Genomic DNA, 17,741 nt, shown 5'->3' with positions numbered 1-17,741 from the left:
CAGAAACTGTGCTTGACTGATTTAAGTCATATCTCTCAGGCAGGACTTTCAAGGTAGTCTGGAGTGGTGTGGTGTCCAAGTCACATCAGCTACTTACTGAGGTACCTCAGGGCTCAGTTCTTGGCCCACTTATCTTCTCTCTCTCTCTACATATAACATTACTCGGACCTATCATATCACTGGCTTTATTTTTACCACAGATACGCCAATGACATCATGCAGCTCTAAATGTCTTTCCAGCCTGATGACCCTACAGTGACTGTTCGGATCTCAGCCTGCCTGGTAGACATCTCGACCCGGATAAAGGAACACCACCTTCAATTCAACCAGGCGAAGACCAAGCTCCTCGTCTTACTATCCACCCATTCTGTTTAGCACAACATCACTGTTCAGTTGGGTTCATCCAAAATAACACCATCAAAACAGTCAGAAACCTAGGGTAACCATCGACAACCAACTCAATTTCACTGACGACGTCTAAAAAACAGCCCGATCATGTAGTTTGCACTCTACAACATTAGGAAGAGAAGACGCTTGCTCTCTGATCATGCCACACTCCTTGTTCAGTCTCTTGTTATATGTGGACTGTAATACTCTTAGCGTGCCTTTCAGTTTTTCTTGAGCAATAACACTGGACATGTGTAATAGCTGTTTTATAATCAAGATTTTAAGGTGTATGCCTACATAAATACTATAGACTGAGAAACATTCCCTAGATTAAGTCTGACCACTTGCCCATAATTGGTCTGAAAAATATTATTCATAATTTATATGCTAATATACATTTGTCATAACTATTTGATTTGCATTTTTGTATGCAAAGCCTAAAATATCCTTACAACATGTCATTTTTTATGTTTTGGTGCAGAATAAATGTTACTACGATGACATTTCCAGATGAAAGTGTGTCGGTATTGACAGTGATTTACTATTTCAAATAAAAACTATTGATCTCTGACACAGTGTCTGTATTTTCTATTCAAATGTTTCAAAGGTTTAGCTACAGTATTTGGCTATTTAAAAAAATAGATCTCACTTTAAATACAGTATTTGCATCTTGAGTGTTTTATGTGACCTGCAGAATATGAAGCTATGCACATACTGTATGCCCTAGTAACAGCTGTGAAGTCAAAGATGTATAGCCTACAGTGCATCCAGAGAAACAGAGCATTCGCTCTTCAGGTAACATATACCTCTTTTATATATGATTCATGTTTTTTAAATTTCCAGAATAATTTAAAACTGTCATTGTGGTTATTAGACATAATGTAAAGGTTATGCAAGATGGAGTTGCACTGTTTTGTTTATTACAAAACAGATGTAATAAAGTTAAGATGATGGAAGACTTCTTCGCAGGCTATGAAATTTGGCACTGCAGTGTTGTTTTTGTATTACAAGTACAATTGTTCCATGTAGTCTATGAACAAATTTGAGTGCATAAAAATGGCATGCTTGACAAAAGACTAGCATGCCAAGTCAAATAATTAGATACAATTTGGGAGTTGTAGAGTAACTCTAAATGCAAGATTAACCTTCATAATCTTACCATCTTTCTTCTTACTTTAGTTATTTGCATATGCATGTTTTCATGCAACATGTCACATACAGTATGAAGCCATGCACATATGTCTTTAGACAGCTGTGAATTCAGATAGACAAATAGCAATGAGATTCATATACATCCAGAGAGTCTGGGCATTCAACCATCAGATGACAAACTTAATTCATTTGTATTTTGTTTTTTTCCTTAAAAACGTACAACAACATTACAGTAATTTATCAGGTGAGGGTTAAAATGTTCTGGATGAGCTATTGAGTAAAATGGGGCAGAGCTCTCTTTATTTAATTCAATAAAAGTAACCTATTACCTCAATTCAAGGAGCATCTCATAGAAATTGATTCAGATTTTGGTATAAATGTTGACTATAAACACTATTTTACTTGAAATAATTGAATCATTATGTTCTAAAAGGACTTAATATTGGAATACAATAATTTGATAATTGTATACAATTCTGCTCTGTGATGTTTTCCAAACCCTTATATTAAAATTACTCCTGCTAGTTATTTATTAGTGGGATCTATAGGATGGACAATCCAGAAATAATAATATCCACATAATAAAAATTGATTGGCACTCCTTTAACCGCAAAAGCTGCGATTTGTAATACTCACTGTAATACTACTCCTACTAAAAATAATAATAATATTAAATCAGTATAAATTGTATTATATTTAAGTAGTATAAAACATCTGTGATGCTCTGTTATGTAGCACTTTATTTGACAAAATATAACTCCAATGTTGTATTTTGGATTCTGTACCAAAGTATAGTATATAAAATTATATATCGAGTACCAAAAATAAAGTATCAGTACTTGTACTCATTCTAAAACAAAATGGTATAAGGAGATCCCTATTTCTTATTTTTGTAATTTTCACAGAAGATGTGCAAAAGTGGCACTTGCATCATAAGATGATGGAAAACCTTCTAAATCTTTCTGAGACATGAAACCAGATATTCCATCGCAGCACAGTAATAATGACTTTATGAATTTCTTTAATAATAAAATTTAAATCATCAGAAACAAAATCAGAATTATGCATCCGTCTGCCATATTACCTCAGAAGACAGTGTCTCAAATTATTCTCTTATGAGCAACCTCAATCCATCGCTGTTTTAGTTCACAAAGTGCTAAAAAAAAACCTTATCAAACCGTCAAAAGCAACAACATAAATGTTAGATCCAAAACTGAATAAGTCCCTAAAAGAGGTGTTTCCTGTTATCTCAGAACCTCTTATAAAGACTGACTATACAAGATGGCTCCACAAATGGCTTCTTCAGTGTGAAGCTTTCTAGTGTTTGGCATGTTTCTTGTCACTTTTTCATGATCGGTTTGACCAGTTTGCTTCACGTGGCTGTAAGAGCATACAAGAGACATGATGTAAAATGTTCATTTATATATATCAAATTCAAAAAGTTTGGTTCCAACTATGTGGTATTTAAAAAATATTCTTTAACTCTCCTAGGTCAAAAATGACCTAAACACAATGGGAGAGATAAAGATGTGACTCACTACGCTATCTAAATAAGTAACCCTGATTTTTCCAGCCGCTGTGATGAAGTTTGGGATTTTGGGGATAAATATTGTATACAAATGTGCCTTGGTGAGCTATTTCTAAGTCAAGGCAAATACAAAAGTCAGTAAAGCCTGGCTAAATTTAAAAAGACTAAACAGTACAGCACAAAATAATGAAAATTAAAAGCAAGGCTTGACTTTGTCAAAGAGCACATTTTAGATGTTCTCTCATTGCAGAGGCACAATATATTTGATCAAGTCATTAACATATCAGTGTTCAGTAATTTTATTTGTATGCATTGTGTATATTAAGTTTTTGTTTTCTTTTCTTTCATCTGAATTATTATTTTATTTCCCAAAATTTATGTTTATTCTTTTTTTTTTTGATAAATAATAATATAATTACACCCTTCATCTTCATGGAAACAAAAAACAAAACAGTACAATAATAGTAATATAAATTAAACCTTACATTTATATAGCACTTTCTAGGCAGTCAGCGCTTCACATATATATACTTTTAACAATATACTTTTAGAGAAATTAGGAAAGCGTTTTGAATTCAACGTTTGAGAGAAAATATGATGGAAATACTGTAATCTCATGTAAAAAGTAACAAAAATCTAACTTGGGATTTGCTAAAAAAGTAATGTTTGCATATTTCTCTCTAATATTTTACATTAATTGGCTAAATGGAGATATCTGATGTCTTTTTCTCTTCAAATTATATGAAATGCATAAAAATTTGTATGTGAAAATATTTAAGATATAGTATGAAAAGAAATCTACAAACGTTTTTGTAGCTGTTGCTGTTTTGTATTTATGAAATATAAAAAATACATACGTAAGTATAAAAACAAATTATTTTGACAAAGTGTTTTCTTCTAACATAGAGTTTAATTTAGAAAGGTTGCATCTCCATCAGCCCGGCTTGTAAATAAAATCTTTAATTGTTCTGAATTTTAAGTTGTGGTTACTGTAAGTTTTTGTTGTTTGTTTGGGGTCCACCATGATCTTTTTTTTTTTTTTTTTTTTGAGGGTTACCGCAGAGATTATTACAGTAACTTGAAATCCATACAGTACTACACTTTCATAATATACATTCTATAAAGTCCTATATGTCATTTTCTTATAGTGTTCAAATGTTTGCTCTTCCTGTTTGTGTGAATCTTAGACCATAATTCATAATCTTTTTTTCAGTAATGTATATATTGGATCATGCTTTCAAATAAAGCTTTTCCATATAAGAAGTACATTTAGTTTTACTACATAAGGCTATCAATCATTTTGAAGCTCATATTTAAACATTTGCATATATCAAGTATATATCATATATCATGTTTTATGTGACACGTAGCAGAAGATGAGACTGCTTTAAAATCAGTCTACAAACATAGCAAATTTACACATCCATAGAGACTAGACATCCACCCTTCAGGTAACACAATTCACTATAAATTTGATTAATCTTTTTCTTCTATTGTTCATTTGAGTGATAGTAGTGTCACTAGCAGTGTTAGCTAAACAGAGTTGAATTATAGAACTGCTGGATTTATATAACCATATTCTGAAGCCATTTCATTGGTGTGCGCTGGTTATTTGGATTTTGATTGGGAAGAGTGTAGATTGTATTCATTGTGATGGATGATTAAATTGATCTGAATTACCGGATACATTTACAGCTCTCTCTTTCCATCACAGTTGCAATATTATTTAAGCTTTTGTGAGCCACAGAGCTTAGAAGACAAACAAAATGGAAATGTATAACACTACAGAGAACTACACAACACCTGAAGGATCCACAAACTTCACAACTTATTCTGTTAGGATGCGTACATTTGAATTGTATGCATTCTCCATCAATTTCCTGGTTGGTCTTCCTACACACTCGTATGTTATATGGCTCATCGTCAAAGGAACAGGGACTGGAGTTGCATCAGGATTCTTCAACCTCAATCTCTCTGTCTGTGAGCTTGGGAGCTGTCTGAATTCTTTGTTATTTGTACTGTTTGAATGGTATCCATTTATGATAATATTAGCACTGGGTACACAAGGATTTGGCATCACTGGTCGTCCTCTGTTTCAGTGTCTGATGTGTGTTGAGCGTTATCTGGCAGTGGTTCATCCTGTGACATTTCTGAAGTTCAAACCTCTCAGATACAGAGTGATCTGTTGCACTGCAGCATGGATCATTACTCTTGGGTCCTGTTTGTGCAACTTGATGATTTTATTTTCAGACAACATTATTCTACATGCATGGTTCTTCTCGCTGCAGTTCATAATCTTCTTCTCCATTCAGTTGTTTTGCCTTTCGGCTGTTCTCAGAGCTCTGAAGCAGTCAGGACCGGGAGAGAGAGGGAGAGAGAGACAGGAGGAAAACCACATGAAGAGAAGAGCGTTTCATCTCATTCTAATAACTACTCTGAATGTAGTAATCATATATGTTCCAATGACTATCTCAGGATTCTGCACCATCATGACAAATCAATACATTACAGCTATCTGGTTTCCTGCTTTGCTTTTGTTTTTCCTGGCTGGTTTTGTACAGCCTGTTCTTTATCTGCACCGTGCTGGAAAACTCTCCTGCCTCTGTTCCTGATAAATTCTTCAAATGTGATAGTTTACTATGTTATATTCCAAATTTATTCCTCTAAATAAGGATTTATGAACATGTTGGTGTTTCCTCTGTCACGCAGTGATCTGTTTATTTAGAGACATTCACCTCCTCAATATGATCTTTTTCTTCATAAAATCATTTCTAGTATAAATTACATTACTGAAGTATGAATTATGAAGCACTACCATTCATATATATATATATATATATATATATATATATATATATATTTTAAAATGGATGTTTGTCATGAACTTAAAAACCTTCAGCTCTAAATTGTTTACATGCTAAATTCCCTTTGCTTTTTACTTTGAAATTGGTCATTTTTATTTATTATTGTTATTAATATTATTATTTTGCAGATTCAGATTTATAAATGTTGTTTTTGGAAGAATAAAGGTTCATTCTTCACATGACAACTTAGTCCAAGATTCATCTCGCTACTCAAAAATAAGATTGCGTAACAATAATCCAGATTTTTTTTTTTTCAGCCGTATTGAAGTGAAAGGCAACCTACCCTCATGAGCAGTCATAATAATAGTAGGCCTTCATAAGAAATCGTTTAAGTTGGATTGTACAAAAACATGTGACTTTTACTACCATAGAGAAAAATAATCCGACCAATGAACCATAAAGTCTATGCCCCTTACCCTAAACCTAACCACAATTTGAATTGGAGTGGGAGTGGGAATGGTGTAGTGGGCTAAAGCACATAACTGATAATCAGAAGGTTGCTGGTTCGATCCCCACAGCCATCACCATTGTGTCCTTGAGCAAGACACTTAACTCCAGGTTGCTCCGGGGGGATTGTCCCAGTAATAAGTGCACTGTAAGTTGCTTGGATAAAAGCATCTGTTAAATGCATAAATGTAAATGTAATAGGAAAATAGCTTTTGTGTACCATGGAAGAAAGAGAAACATTGTGTTTTAGAACGAGACAAGGGAAGTGCATGGCAAGTTACTGACATACATCAGTCATATAGTATACAGCATAAATAAATATGGCATGAGTAACACATTTTGTTTTACAGATGTTTCCTTTCTTTAAAAGAAGGTTAGCAAAAATGTTATACCTGTATCAAATCTGTATTGATTTTGAATTCTGTTTGTTGATTCGGTGGTGTTTATGGGAATAAAAGCTGTACCTTTCTAGTTTTTGTCTGATATTGAAGTTGAATATCTTTCGATTTTGCTGTCACATGCAAATTATAATAGGTCATTTTGATAAATGTTGTGTAAATGCAAATGCTATTTCAAAATCAAGTCATCTCATGTAAGCCTGTCACCTTTTTTACTCTTCAATGTTTGATTTGTGGCCGTCGTATCCCACAAACTGATTTTCAAAAATGCATGTTTCATGCAGTCTGGATTACCTGGTAAATTCACACTTCTCACTTCCCAGGGGTCAGTTGCAATATGCATTTGTAAAAACACTTTAATAGTCTTATTTGCATAGACAATAATCAATCTATTCTGTGTGTGTTTGGCAGCTATGTTTGTGGTTTCTATGTGTATGGAGTTTGTTTTTCCAATACAATCCTACAACAATGACTCTGTCAGCCATTTTTTATTTATTGTTTTATTTTGAGGCTGTCAGTCACTCGTCAGCTGTCAATTCCTTTGAATATTTGACTCACTGCCACATCAAAAACAAGATTTCATGATAAAAACAAACCAAAAGATTTTGTTAACATGATTTTGTTTGTTTAACACTGCATGACAAATGTGCTTTGGCGAAAGTCGTCTGAAGTTAGCCATTCAATTTGGGTCAAATTAAAACACTAAATAAAACGGTACAAACACATAGTAAAGACTGAAAATTAAAAACAAGACATGACATGGTCAGAACATCATTTAGTTATTAAAGCTGGGGTTTACAAATATGGGTTGTCGTGGCCTCCTATTCAGTTTTTTTTCTGATAAAAAACAAACAACAAACTTGAACTTCATTTGGGATAAATTTGCATCACTTGAGCCAGTATCGATCTCAAACTGCACCTATCAAAAAAACATGAAGACACACCAACCTGATTTCATTTTAAACTCATAATAATGGACACATCAGAATTTTGTTCCATGTATTTTCTACGTATGTGTCGACACATGAGGTTCTGGAAAAATCCTTGATGCCTTCTAGATGAACTTGTGCCGTACAAGTTTTTCGCAGAGGTGAAAGTCGTAAAAATTGCTCTGCCTTATCCCTCTCCTTGGCTGATCATCCCGATTGGGGGCCGGCTGTGCGCACGCACGGCCCGGCCCGCCCTCCTCCTCATCACAGTCCCACTTGTAGAATAGCATATGTATATATATATATAAAGTACAAAGAACTCTCATATTATGCAGACAATGTAAAGGCAAAAATGGTGGCTATCTAGCATCAAGTCTTTTTATTATAGCAACCATTCAGCCCATGATCCCTTCGTTTTTATTGCATCTGGCCACAAATAAATTATAGGCCTAATCATAATGTTGTAGTTTCAATACCAATGCAATAATAAACATCAAGTCACAACCCTAACCAATTTATTTGATTGAAAATATGAACTGATCATGCTATTGAAGTCACAATTTAAATTAGCTATGCTTAGACATTTCAAAACCTTATTTTTATTTATTTTTGCCAATAAAGTTATTTCATTGTTTCTAGTTTGAATGTGAAAATAACTATAAATAGGCTACTCTACAACTCTGCCACTGATCTCTGGTCCATTACATCACATACTGTAGACTAGCCTTTAGTAAAACCACTAAAGATCATTACAAGTCATTTGTGTATAACTTAAGTAATATTCATGAGCCTTTGCTGTATTGTGCCATCTCAAATAGCACGTCTGAGAACCCCCAACTGTCCTCACCACATTTTAAGACGAAGAGATGTCCATGATTTATTTATTTAATGGGAATTCTAGATCATGAGCTATGAAATATATATATATATAAATAAAGGAAATCCACATTGAATGCACACATGCATTTTTCAATTCAAATGTTTACACAGGTGGGACTATCTGTCTTTTTGAACATCATTCTTTATGCTGAAATATTTGAGCAAGCGATACAGTGTGTTATGTAACTTGCAGTATATGAAGCTACTATGTGTGACCTTATCACAGTTTTGAAGTCAGCCTCCAACACAGCACTGGGCTTTCAATACAATTAGAAAGACTGGACATTCACACTCCAGGTGACAAACTTTAAAAAAATTTATTATTAGTTTCTTTTCTGCTGAATGATATATGAAAATATCACTGTTATCAGGTATTGTATGAGGGTTGCATATATTTCAGATTAATTCCCTAGAGCTAAGCACTATTTATTCTGTCAAACAGAATAAACAGCTTGATCAGGGTCTCCATATACATTTATATATATGTGTGTGTGTGTGTGTGTGTGTGTGTGTGTGTGTGTGTGTGTGTGTGTGAGCGTGTATTTATCACTTTGTGGGGACCAAATGTCCCCATAAGGATAGTAAAACCTGAAATTTTTGACCTTGTGGGGACATTTTGTCGGTCCCCATGAGGAAAACAGCTTATAAATCATACTAAATTATGTTTTTTGAAAATGTAAAAATGCAGAAAGTTTTCTGTGAGGGTTAGGTTTAGGGGTAGGGTTAGGTTTAGGGGATAGAATATAAAGTTTGCACAGTATAAAAACCATTATGTCTATGGAAAGTCCCCATAAAACATGGAAACACAACATGTGTGTGTGTGTGTGTGTGTGTGTGTGTGAGCGTGTATTTATCACTTTGTGGGGACCAAATGTCCCCATAAGGATAGTAAAACCCGAAATTTTTGACCTTGTGGGGACATTTTGTCGGTCCCCATGAGGAAAACAGCTTATAAATCATACTAAATTATGTTTTTTGAAAATGTAAAAATGCAGAAAGTTTTCTGTGAGGGTTAGGTTTAGGGGTAGGGTTAGGTTTAGGGGATAGAATATAAAGTTTGCACAGTATAAAAACCATTATGTCTATGGAAAGTCCCCATAAAACATGGAAACACAACAGTGTGTGTGTGTGTGTGTGTGTGTGTGTGTGTGTGTGTGTGTGTGTGTGTGTGTGTGGATGTTCATACTTTGAATCAATGAAATCAAATCATGTTCTAAAGTCATTTAGTATTAAACTGCATTTTTGTTCTGGGCATATTTGGGGTTTTGCATAGAATTAAAACCCCTTTACATGTGTCAATGTTTACATGCAGGCTACATGCAAGTCATACTGTTGAAATGCTCTTAAATGAGGATTACAAACAAGAATTTATTGAAAATGTATTGTCATATTTAATTGATTTTTGTCCTTTTATCTTCATTTTATTCAGTCCGATTTGTATATTTACATTCTTTCCATAAATCAGTTGCATTATCTATTACTGCACATTTTGCTTTTCTGCCTCAACAATATCACTGTTTTCAGGTTTCATGTTCTGAATCATTTAATATTGGAATGCAGTTCTATTCTGACTAGTTTGGATTTTGAGCAAAAATACTCTGTCATCACTTACGCACCCTCATGGTGTTCCAAACCTGTATTAATATCTTTCTTTTGAGAGCACAAAAGGATATGTTATGCAGAATGTTAGTCTCAGTGACCACTAGGGTTGGCAATCATGAACTGGATCTTCTTCAGAAGTGGTTTTATTTAAAAACAAATACAGGATCTTAACAATTTACATGACTTTTGTTTTTATGACTTCATGAGCATTTCATCCTTTAAAGAACTCATAAAGAATTGCTAATGGAACCGTTAAGGAACCAGAATCACTAAGAGGAATCAGAACGGGAATTATTACATTTCTTACAATTCTCATCAGATACACGTGAGGATATTAATGGGTGTTTCATATTTTTATACTTCTCTCTTCCCACAGATATCTGTTGAAGTATTATTTGCATATACTGTATATTTAAGCTTGGGAGCTGAGAAGACAAGCAAGAAGGAAATGAATAATTCCACCATGATACTTCACCACACTTGAAGCATCCACAAACTCCACAATTCAGTCCATAATGACCAGACCGGACATTTTGGTGTATTGCATCAATTTCCTGTTTGGTCTTCCGATACACTTCTATGTTATTTGGCTCATCGTCACAGGAACAGGAAGTGGAATTGCATCAGAGTTCTTCAACCTCAATCTCTCTGTTTCTGAGATTGGCAACTGTCTGAATTGTTTGTTCTTTGTACTGTCATTTTGGTTTTCAACTTTCATGATATTAACATATTTTTCATTTGGAATTGTCCTCACTGCTCGTCCTCTGTTTCAGTGTCTGATGTGTGTTGAGCGTTATCTGGCAGTGGTTCATCCTGTAACCTTTCTGAAGTTCAAACCTCTCAGATACAAAGTGATCTGTTCCACTGCAGCCTGGGTCATTTGTCTTTGCTCCTGTTTGGTCTACTTGCTAATTGTGGTCTCTGAAGGCATTGCAAATGTGTGGTTCATATCGATTCAGTTCTTACTGGTCCTCTCCGTTCAGTTGTTCTGCCTTTCAGCCGTTCTCAGAGCTCTGAAACAGTCAGGACCAGGAGAGAGAGGGAGAGAGAGAACAATGGAAAGTCAAGTGAAGAGAAGAGCGTTTTACCTCATTCTTATAACTACGGTGAACATGGTTATCATATATGTTCCAAATGTTATTTTAGGATTATATTCCATTGTGATCAAGCAATACATTCATGCAGTTTGGTACACTGGTTGGATTTGTTATGCTCTGGCTGGTTATGTTCAGCCTGTTCTTTATCTGCAAAGGACTGGAAAACTCTCCTGCCTCTGTTCTCAATAAAAACCTGCCATTGTAAACTTTTACCAAAATTAAGTCTGTGAACCATATTTTTCTTCCGATTGAATCACTCTGAAGCGACTTTATGCACCTCCAAATTAAGTGTAAAGATACAATGCTACATAAATATCACAGTACAATATGGCAGTTTTGTCCAGTTTTGGCAATGACTGGGCCCTCCCTCAAAATAAATGCATGCACAAGCAGCAATATTAAATAATATATAATCTCTATAATGTATAATGTCTAAATTCTTACTGTTGCTAGAAAACACTGTATATGAAATGTTGTGTCGTAATTGTAGCTCTACCACAAACTATGCATCTCATCCATGGTGAAATCTTTATATTGAACAAAGAAGGATATTGCTGCAAGCTGAGCCCCAAAATTAGTGGTGGTGGCGTAGTGGCTAAAGCACAGGGCTGTTAATCAGAAGGTTCTAACCCCACGGCCACCACCATTGTGTCCTTGAGCAAGGCACTTAACTCCAGGTTGCTCCGGGCGATTGTCCCTGTAATAATTGCACTGTAAGTCGCTTTGGATAAAAGCATCTGCCAAAAAAAAAAAAAGGGGTGGGCACTCCAAACCCCTAACAAAGAACCCCTACCCTAACTCTTTCCCTACCCCTTAATGTGTGTGGAATTGGTGCATCCTCCTTTTGGAGTAACCCCGCACACTTCTGGAGTTATCCCGCTCTTTTTTGAAGATTCCGGCTTCATTTGGAGATCTCAGGTCTGCAGCAATACTGAAGGGGCTGCTAGAGTTACCTTCAAATGTCTTTGTCATTAAACTTGATGTGCTATTATTCATGTAAACTGTTTTATATATATATATATATATATATATTAGGGCTGTCGATTTAACACGTTTATAAAAAATAACGCATCCGAGACGCTACACAAGCATGTCTGACGCAGGTGTACATTGACAGGTCCTTAAACAAGCCCTCGTAATGAATCTCCAACTGATTGACAAATTCACTTGTGTAATGGATTGCTGTGAACTGTTTGCCAATGATTGACTTATGATCAATACTATGGTAGTAAACAATACATTGTATTCTAAAGCCGCTTTTTGTATTGTCTTATCAATGATTAACTCTTCTGCTACAGGAATGTAATGCATTTTAATTATCTGAATATATATATATATTGTCATGATTCCCTGTTGTCTGCCCTGTGTTTCTCCCCTGTCACCTGTCCCGAACTACACTTCCCACTCATTACTCATTATCCTTGTGTATTTAAGCCCTGTTGTTTGTTCAGTCTTGGTCAGTTGTTAAATGTAATGGTTGTCCTTGACTGCCGTGTCCTCCGTGGATGTTTCTCGTGTTTATATTGTGTTTTCCCCTTGTGGATGTTTTATTTGTTCCCTGTGTTGTTTTGTTATTTTGAGTTATCCTTTTGTTCTTCCATTAAATAAACTGCATGTAGATCCTCACTCCTCGTCTGCCCTCGTCTGATTCGTAACATATATATACAGTGAGGAAAATAAGTATTTGAACACCCTGCTATTTTGCAAGTTCTCCCACTTGGAAATCATGGAGGGGTCTGAAATTGTCATCGTAGATGCATGTCCACTGTGAGAGACATAATCTAAAAAAAAAATCCAGAAATCACAATGTATGATTTTTTAACTATTTATTTGTATGATACAGCTGCAAATAAGTATTTGAACACCTGTCTATCAGCTAGAATTCTGACCCTCAAAGACCTGTTAGTCTGCCTTTAAAATGTCCACCTTCACTCCATTTATTATCCTAAATTAGATGCACCTGTTTGAGGTGGTTAGCTGCATAAAGACACCTGTCCACCCCATACAATCAGTAAGAATCCAACTACTGACATGGCCAAGACCAAAGAGCTGTCCAAAGACACTAGAGACAAAATTGTACACCTCCACAAGGCTGGAAAGGGCTACGGGGAAATTGCCAAGCAGCTTGGTGAAAAAAGGTCCACTGTTGGAGCAATCATTAGAAAATGGAAGAAGCTAAACATGACTGTCAATCTCCCTGGGGCTCCATGCAAGATCTCACCTCGTGGGGTCTCAATGATCCTAAGAAAGGTGAGAAATCAGCCCGGAACTACACGGAAGGAGCTGGTCAATGACCTGAAAAGAGCTGGGACCACCGTTTCCAAGGTTACTGTTGGTAATACACTAAGACGTCATGGTTTGAAATCATGCATGGCACGGAAGGTTCCCCTGCTTAAACCAGCACATGTCAAGGCCCGTCTTAAGTTTGCCAATGACCATTTGGATGATCCAGAGGAGTCATGGGAGAAAGTCATGTGGTCAGATGAGACCAAAATATAACTTTTTGAATACCAAAGAATACCATCCCAAGAACACCATCCCTACTGTGAAGCATGGGGGTGGTAGCATCATGCTTTGGGGGTGTTTTTCTGCACATGGGACAGGGCTGACTGCACTGCATTAAGGAGAGGATGACCGGGGCCATGTATTGCGAGATTTTGGGGAACAACCTCCTTCCCTCAGTTAGAGCATTGAAGATGGGTCGAGGCTGGGTCTTCCAACATGACAATGACCTGAAGCACACAGCCAGGATAACCAAGGAGTGGCTCTGTAAGAAGCATATCAAGGTTCTGGCGTGGCCTAGCCAGTCTCCAGACCTAAACCCAATAGAGAATCTTTGGAGGGAGCTCAAACTCCGTGTTTCTCAGCGACAGCCCAGAAACCTGACTGATCTAGAGAAGATCTGTGTGGAGGAGTGGGCCAAAATCCCTCCTGCAGTGTGTGCAAACGTTTGACCTCTGTAATTGCAAACAAAGGCTACTGTACCAAATATTAACATTGATTTTCTCAGGTGTTCAAATACTTATTTGCAGCTGTATCATACAAATAAATAGTTAAAAAATCATACATTGTGATTTCTGGATTTTTTTTTTAGATTATGTCTCTCACAGTGGACATGAACCTACGATGACAATTTCAGACCCCTCCATGATTTCTAAGTGGGAGAACTTGCAAAATAGCAGGGTGTTCAAATACTTATTTTCCTCACTGTATATATATATATATATATATATATATATATATATTGTCTTTCAATTACATACTCAGCAATATTCTCTTCAAACTGTTGTGAGTATCTGGCTAGACAGAGAAAACTCACTAAAGAAGTTGAAGTTTCACATTAATCCTGCTATAGTGGCCCTTGTGGAAACATTGAGAATGCAATGCATACTAGTGACATATTTTGCAATGCAACTACACACACTTCTACATTCATGTACATGAGTATGTTTCGACCTTAATAGTATTTCATGGATTGGCCATCTCCAGCATGAAATAACTATAAATGACGGGTTAAAGATGTAAAAGCAAGATAAGAAATCCTAGCGCAAATCCCATACAAAGTTCGTAAAGTACTTACAACAGATTCAGTTCTTTCAAATTTGCCAATTTTCTCTACTTTCCTGGGATTCGGGAATAATTCAGTCCCCCAGACCTTATGAAGTGGTCGTTCACTAAAATTAAATGTTGAAAGCTTTATGCAAGATATTGATATGCCCATTATAATGAATTAAAAGTGTTAAAATAATCTTTATCATAAAAGTGCACACTATATAATTTTTTGTCATTTATATAAATATTTGTTTGTGTTCCTTTTCTGAGAAAGATATTTTACCAACAACAACAACAACAACAAAAAACATGATTTTTTTTAATTTTAAACAGGCTTTAAGTGCTTTGTCCCTCAGTCTGAACTCAACCTCGTCACACCAGCCATTTTCAGCCCATACAAATTGTAACATTAATAATCAGAAGTGACATCATTCAGCTGTCTTCAACAGCATGGTACAGAAACAGCTTAGATATATTATAATCTGTTTTCATATTGTGAAGTGTGTTATGGTGAGATGGTATGGGCAAGCTCAACAACTCAACCCTGTCACATGAAATTAAGATATTAAATCAGTACATTTCAATAGGATTTTTTAAATCCAGATATATATATATATATATATATATATATATATATATATATATATATATATATAAGAAAAATGTCATACGTTATATATTTGTAGTCTATATGTGCCTAATGTTTTGAAGTATTCAATTAATCAAATGTAGTTCAATTATTATAATTTTTCCCAAGTTGATATATTACCGAATCCCAGGAATGACCCAATTGCCACTTGTGGATTTTTTCTTTTCTTTACGCTGAATTGCCTCTGTCCTCTAAATAAATGTACATGTTTATGTTCCTCTGTCATTCAGCGCTCTGTTTATTTAGAGACATTCACCACCTCAATCTGACCTGCCTGTGCATCAAATATTTTATAGTCCATTTGCATATGCATTAAGACTATTCTGTGTCTTTATCAGATTGAATTGTTATATGTGGCATATAATGAGTTATCATAGATGTTTTTTTCCATTAAACTTGAAGACCTTTTTATTATTTTCTCTCTCATAATTTTTTGAATAATCCACAACTCATGTACAACACATCCCACACACGTTCAACACTTCAGTTAAACACCTCATCAATGACCCAGCGCTTTTCCCCTGAAGGTTGCCACAATGATTATTGCATTAAACTTGACACCCTATCACAACGCAGATATGTTTTTCCCCTCTCTCATTATTTTTACAAGCTTGGTGTAAAATTTGCATATCAGGTGTATAATGTGTGACACCTGTGGAAGCCCTGTTAGGCTATGAAGACTTTTTGGGAAGACAGGATACTCCCTGATCAGGTAATAAATGCAACTTGTAACTTATAACTTTTTAATTTAATTTAAATTTGTCCTTATAACTGTTTAAATACTGCTGCTGTGAGTTAAGAAATGTTGTGTAAAAATGTGGCTCAGTGCACAATTTCAAATTCAGAGAAGTTTGTTGCAATTAAAACTCAAGGGATGCAAGATTAAAAATAATACAAAAATAAAATCAAGGCAAAACTGTTCATAGAAAACAATTTAGTTAGTCCTTGTTTTTATTCAATTTTTAGTTTTAACCTCAAAAATGTCCCTCTGTTGATTCATTATCTCCCAAGGGCAAGTTTTTTTGTGGGTCAAGTTGAAGGCATTAGCTATTGAATAAAATTGGGCAGAGCTTTATTTATTTAATTGGAAAAATTGACAATTCAAATAAAAATATGTAAATGTTGTCTATAAGCCGTATTTAATTACTTAATTTTAAAGTACTTAATTTTGTGAAGTGATTTAATAATGGTGTGTTTTGGTTATTTGTATTTAAATTGGGATCTTTGTGGAAATACAGGCTGGATCATGTATACTGAATGTGTTAATCTCACTTATGTTGAGCAGATTAACAGAATGTACTGGTTCATACTTACTGGTTTACTGTTTCCATAGATCACAGTTGCGATATTATATACTATAGGCCTATGTTTTGTGAGCTGCTGGGCTGAGAAGACAACCAATGAAGAAATGAATTACTCAACAGTGAACTCCACCACACCTGAAGCATCCACAATCTGCGCAATTGATTCCATTGATCTAATGGAAAGTTTGGAAATTTGTCTGTACAGCATCAATTTCCTGTTTGGTCTTCCCACACACTCATATGTTATATGGCTCATCGTCACAGGAACACAAAGTGGAGTTGCATCAGGATTCTTCAACCTCAATCTCTCTGTTTGTGAGATTGGCAACTGTCTGAATAGTTTCATCTTTGCATTGTCAATGTGGTTTTCATGTCTCACAACACTGGAATACTTTTTATTAGGTCTAAGCATCACTGGTCGTCCTCTGTTTCAGTGTCTGATCTGTGTCGAGCGTTTCCTGGCAGTGGTTCATCCTGTGACCTTTCTGAAGTTCAAACCTCTCCGATATAGAGTGATCTGTTCCACTGCAGCCTGGACCATTTGTCTTGGCTCCTGTTTCGTCTGCATGTTTACTATAGATTCACAAAACTATAAACATGTGTGGTTCACCTCAATGCAGAGTCTAATCTTCCTGTCCATTCAGTTGTTTTGCCTTTCGGCTGTTCTCAGAGCTCTGAAGCAGTCAGGACCAGGAGAGAGAGGGAGAGAGAGAGAGGAGGAAAACCACCTGAAGAGAAGAGCGTTTTATCTCATTCTGATAACTACTGTGGCCATGGTTATCCAGTATGTCCCATTTACTATCTCAGGATTAGTTACCATTCTCAAACTACGTATTGCACCGCTGGAGTACATTGCTTTGATTTGTTATGTGCTGTCTGGTTTTGTACATCCTGTACTCTATCTACACAGGGCTGGAAAACTCCCCTGCAATTGTTCCCCAAATAAAATTTGA

The 17,741-nt window shown here is 35.6% G+C and overlaps 2 protein-coding genes and 1 pseudogene across 2 annotated transcripts; all 3 read left to right on the top strand.

Annotated features, from left to right (window-relative positions):
* Nucleotides 1–4,908: 4,908 nt before the first annotated feature.
* LOC127624536 (C-C chemokine receptor type 8-like) lies at nt 4,909–5,679 on the top strand. The gene has a single exon (XM_052099314.1). It carries the CDS (start codon nt 4,909–4,911, stop codon nt 5,677–5,679), a length of 771 nt encoding a protein of 256 aa, XP_051955274.1.
* A 4,955-nt stretch (nt 5,680–10,634) lies between these two features.
* Nucleotides 10,635–11,472, top strand: LOC127624535 (chemokine XC receptor 1-like; annotated as a pseudogene).
* A 5,420-nt stretch (nt 11,473–16,892) lies between these two features.
* On the top strand, nt 16,893–17,741 carry LOC127624534 (C-C chemokine receptor type 4-like). The gene has a single exon (XM_052099313.1). It carries the CDS (start codon nt 16,893–16,895, stop codon nt 17,739–17,741), a length of 849 nt encoding a protein of 282 aa, XP_051955273.1.

This window comes from Xyrauchen texanus, chromosome 31, assembly GCF_025860055.1.
Source record: "Xyrauchen texanus isolate HMW12.3.18 chromosome 31, RBS_HiC_50CHRs, whole genome shotgun sequence".
In the NCBI taxonomy this organism is placed as follows: domain Eukaryota; kingdom Metazoa; phylum Chordata; class Actinopteri; order Cypriniformes; family Catostomidae; genus Xyrauchen; species Xyrauchen texanus.
This window is presented reverse-complemented; position numbering and strand designations above follow the sequence as displayed.

What these genes read in the sequence shown, in the direction of transcription:
- LOC127624536 (XM_052099314.1), top strand. Translation starts at nt 4,909, where the DNA reads ATGCGTACATTTGAATTGTATGCATTCTCCATCAATTTCCTGGTTGGT.
- LOC127624534 (XM_052099313.1), top strand. Translation starts at nt 16,893, where the DNA reads ATGAATTACTCAACAGTGAACTCCACCACACCTGAAGCATCCACAATC.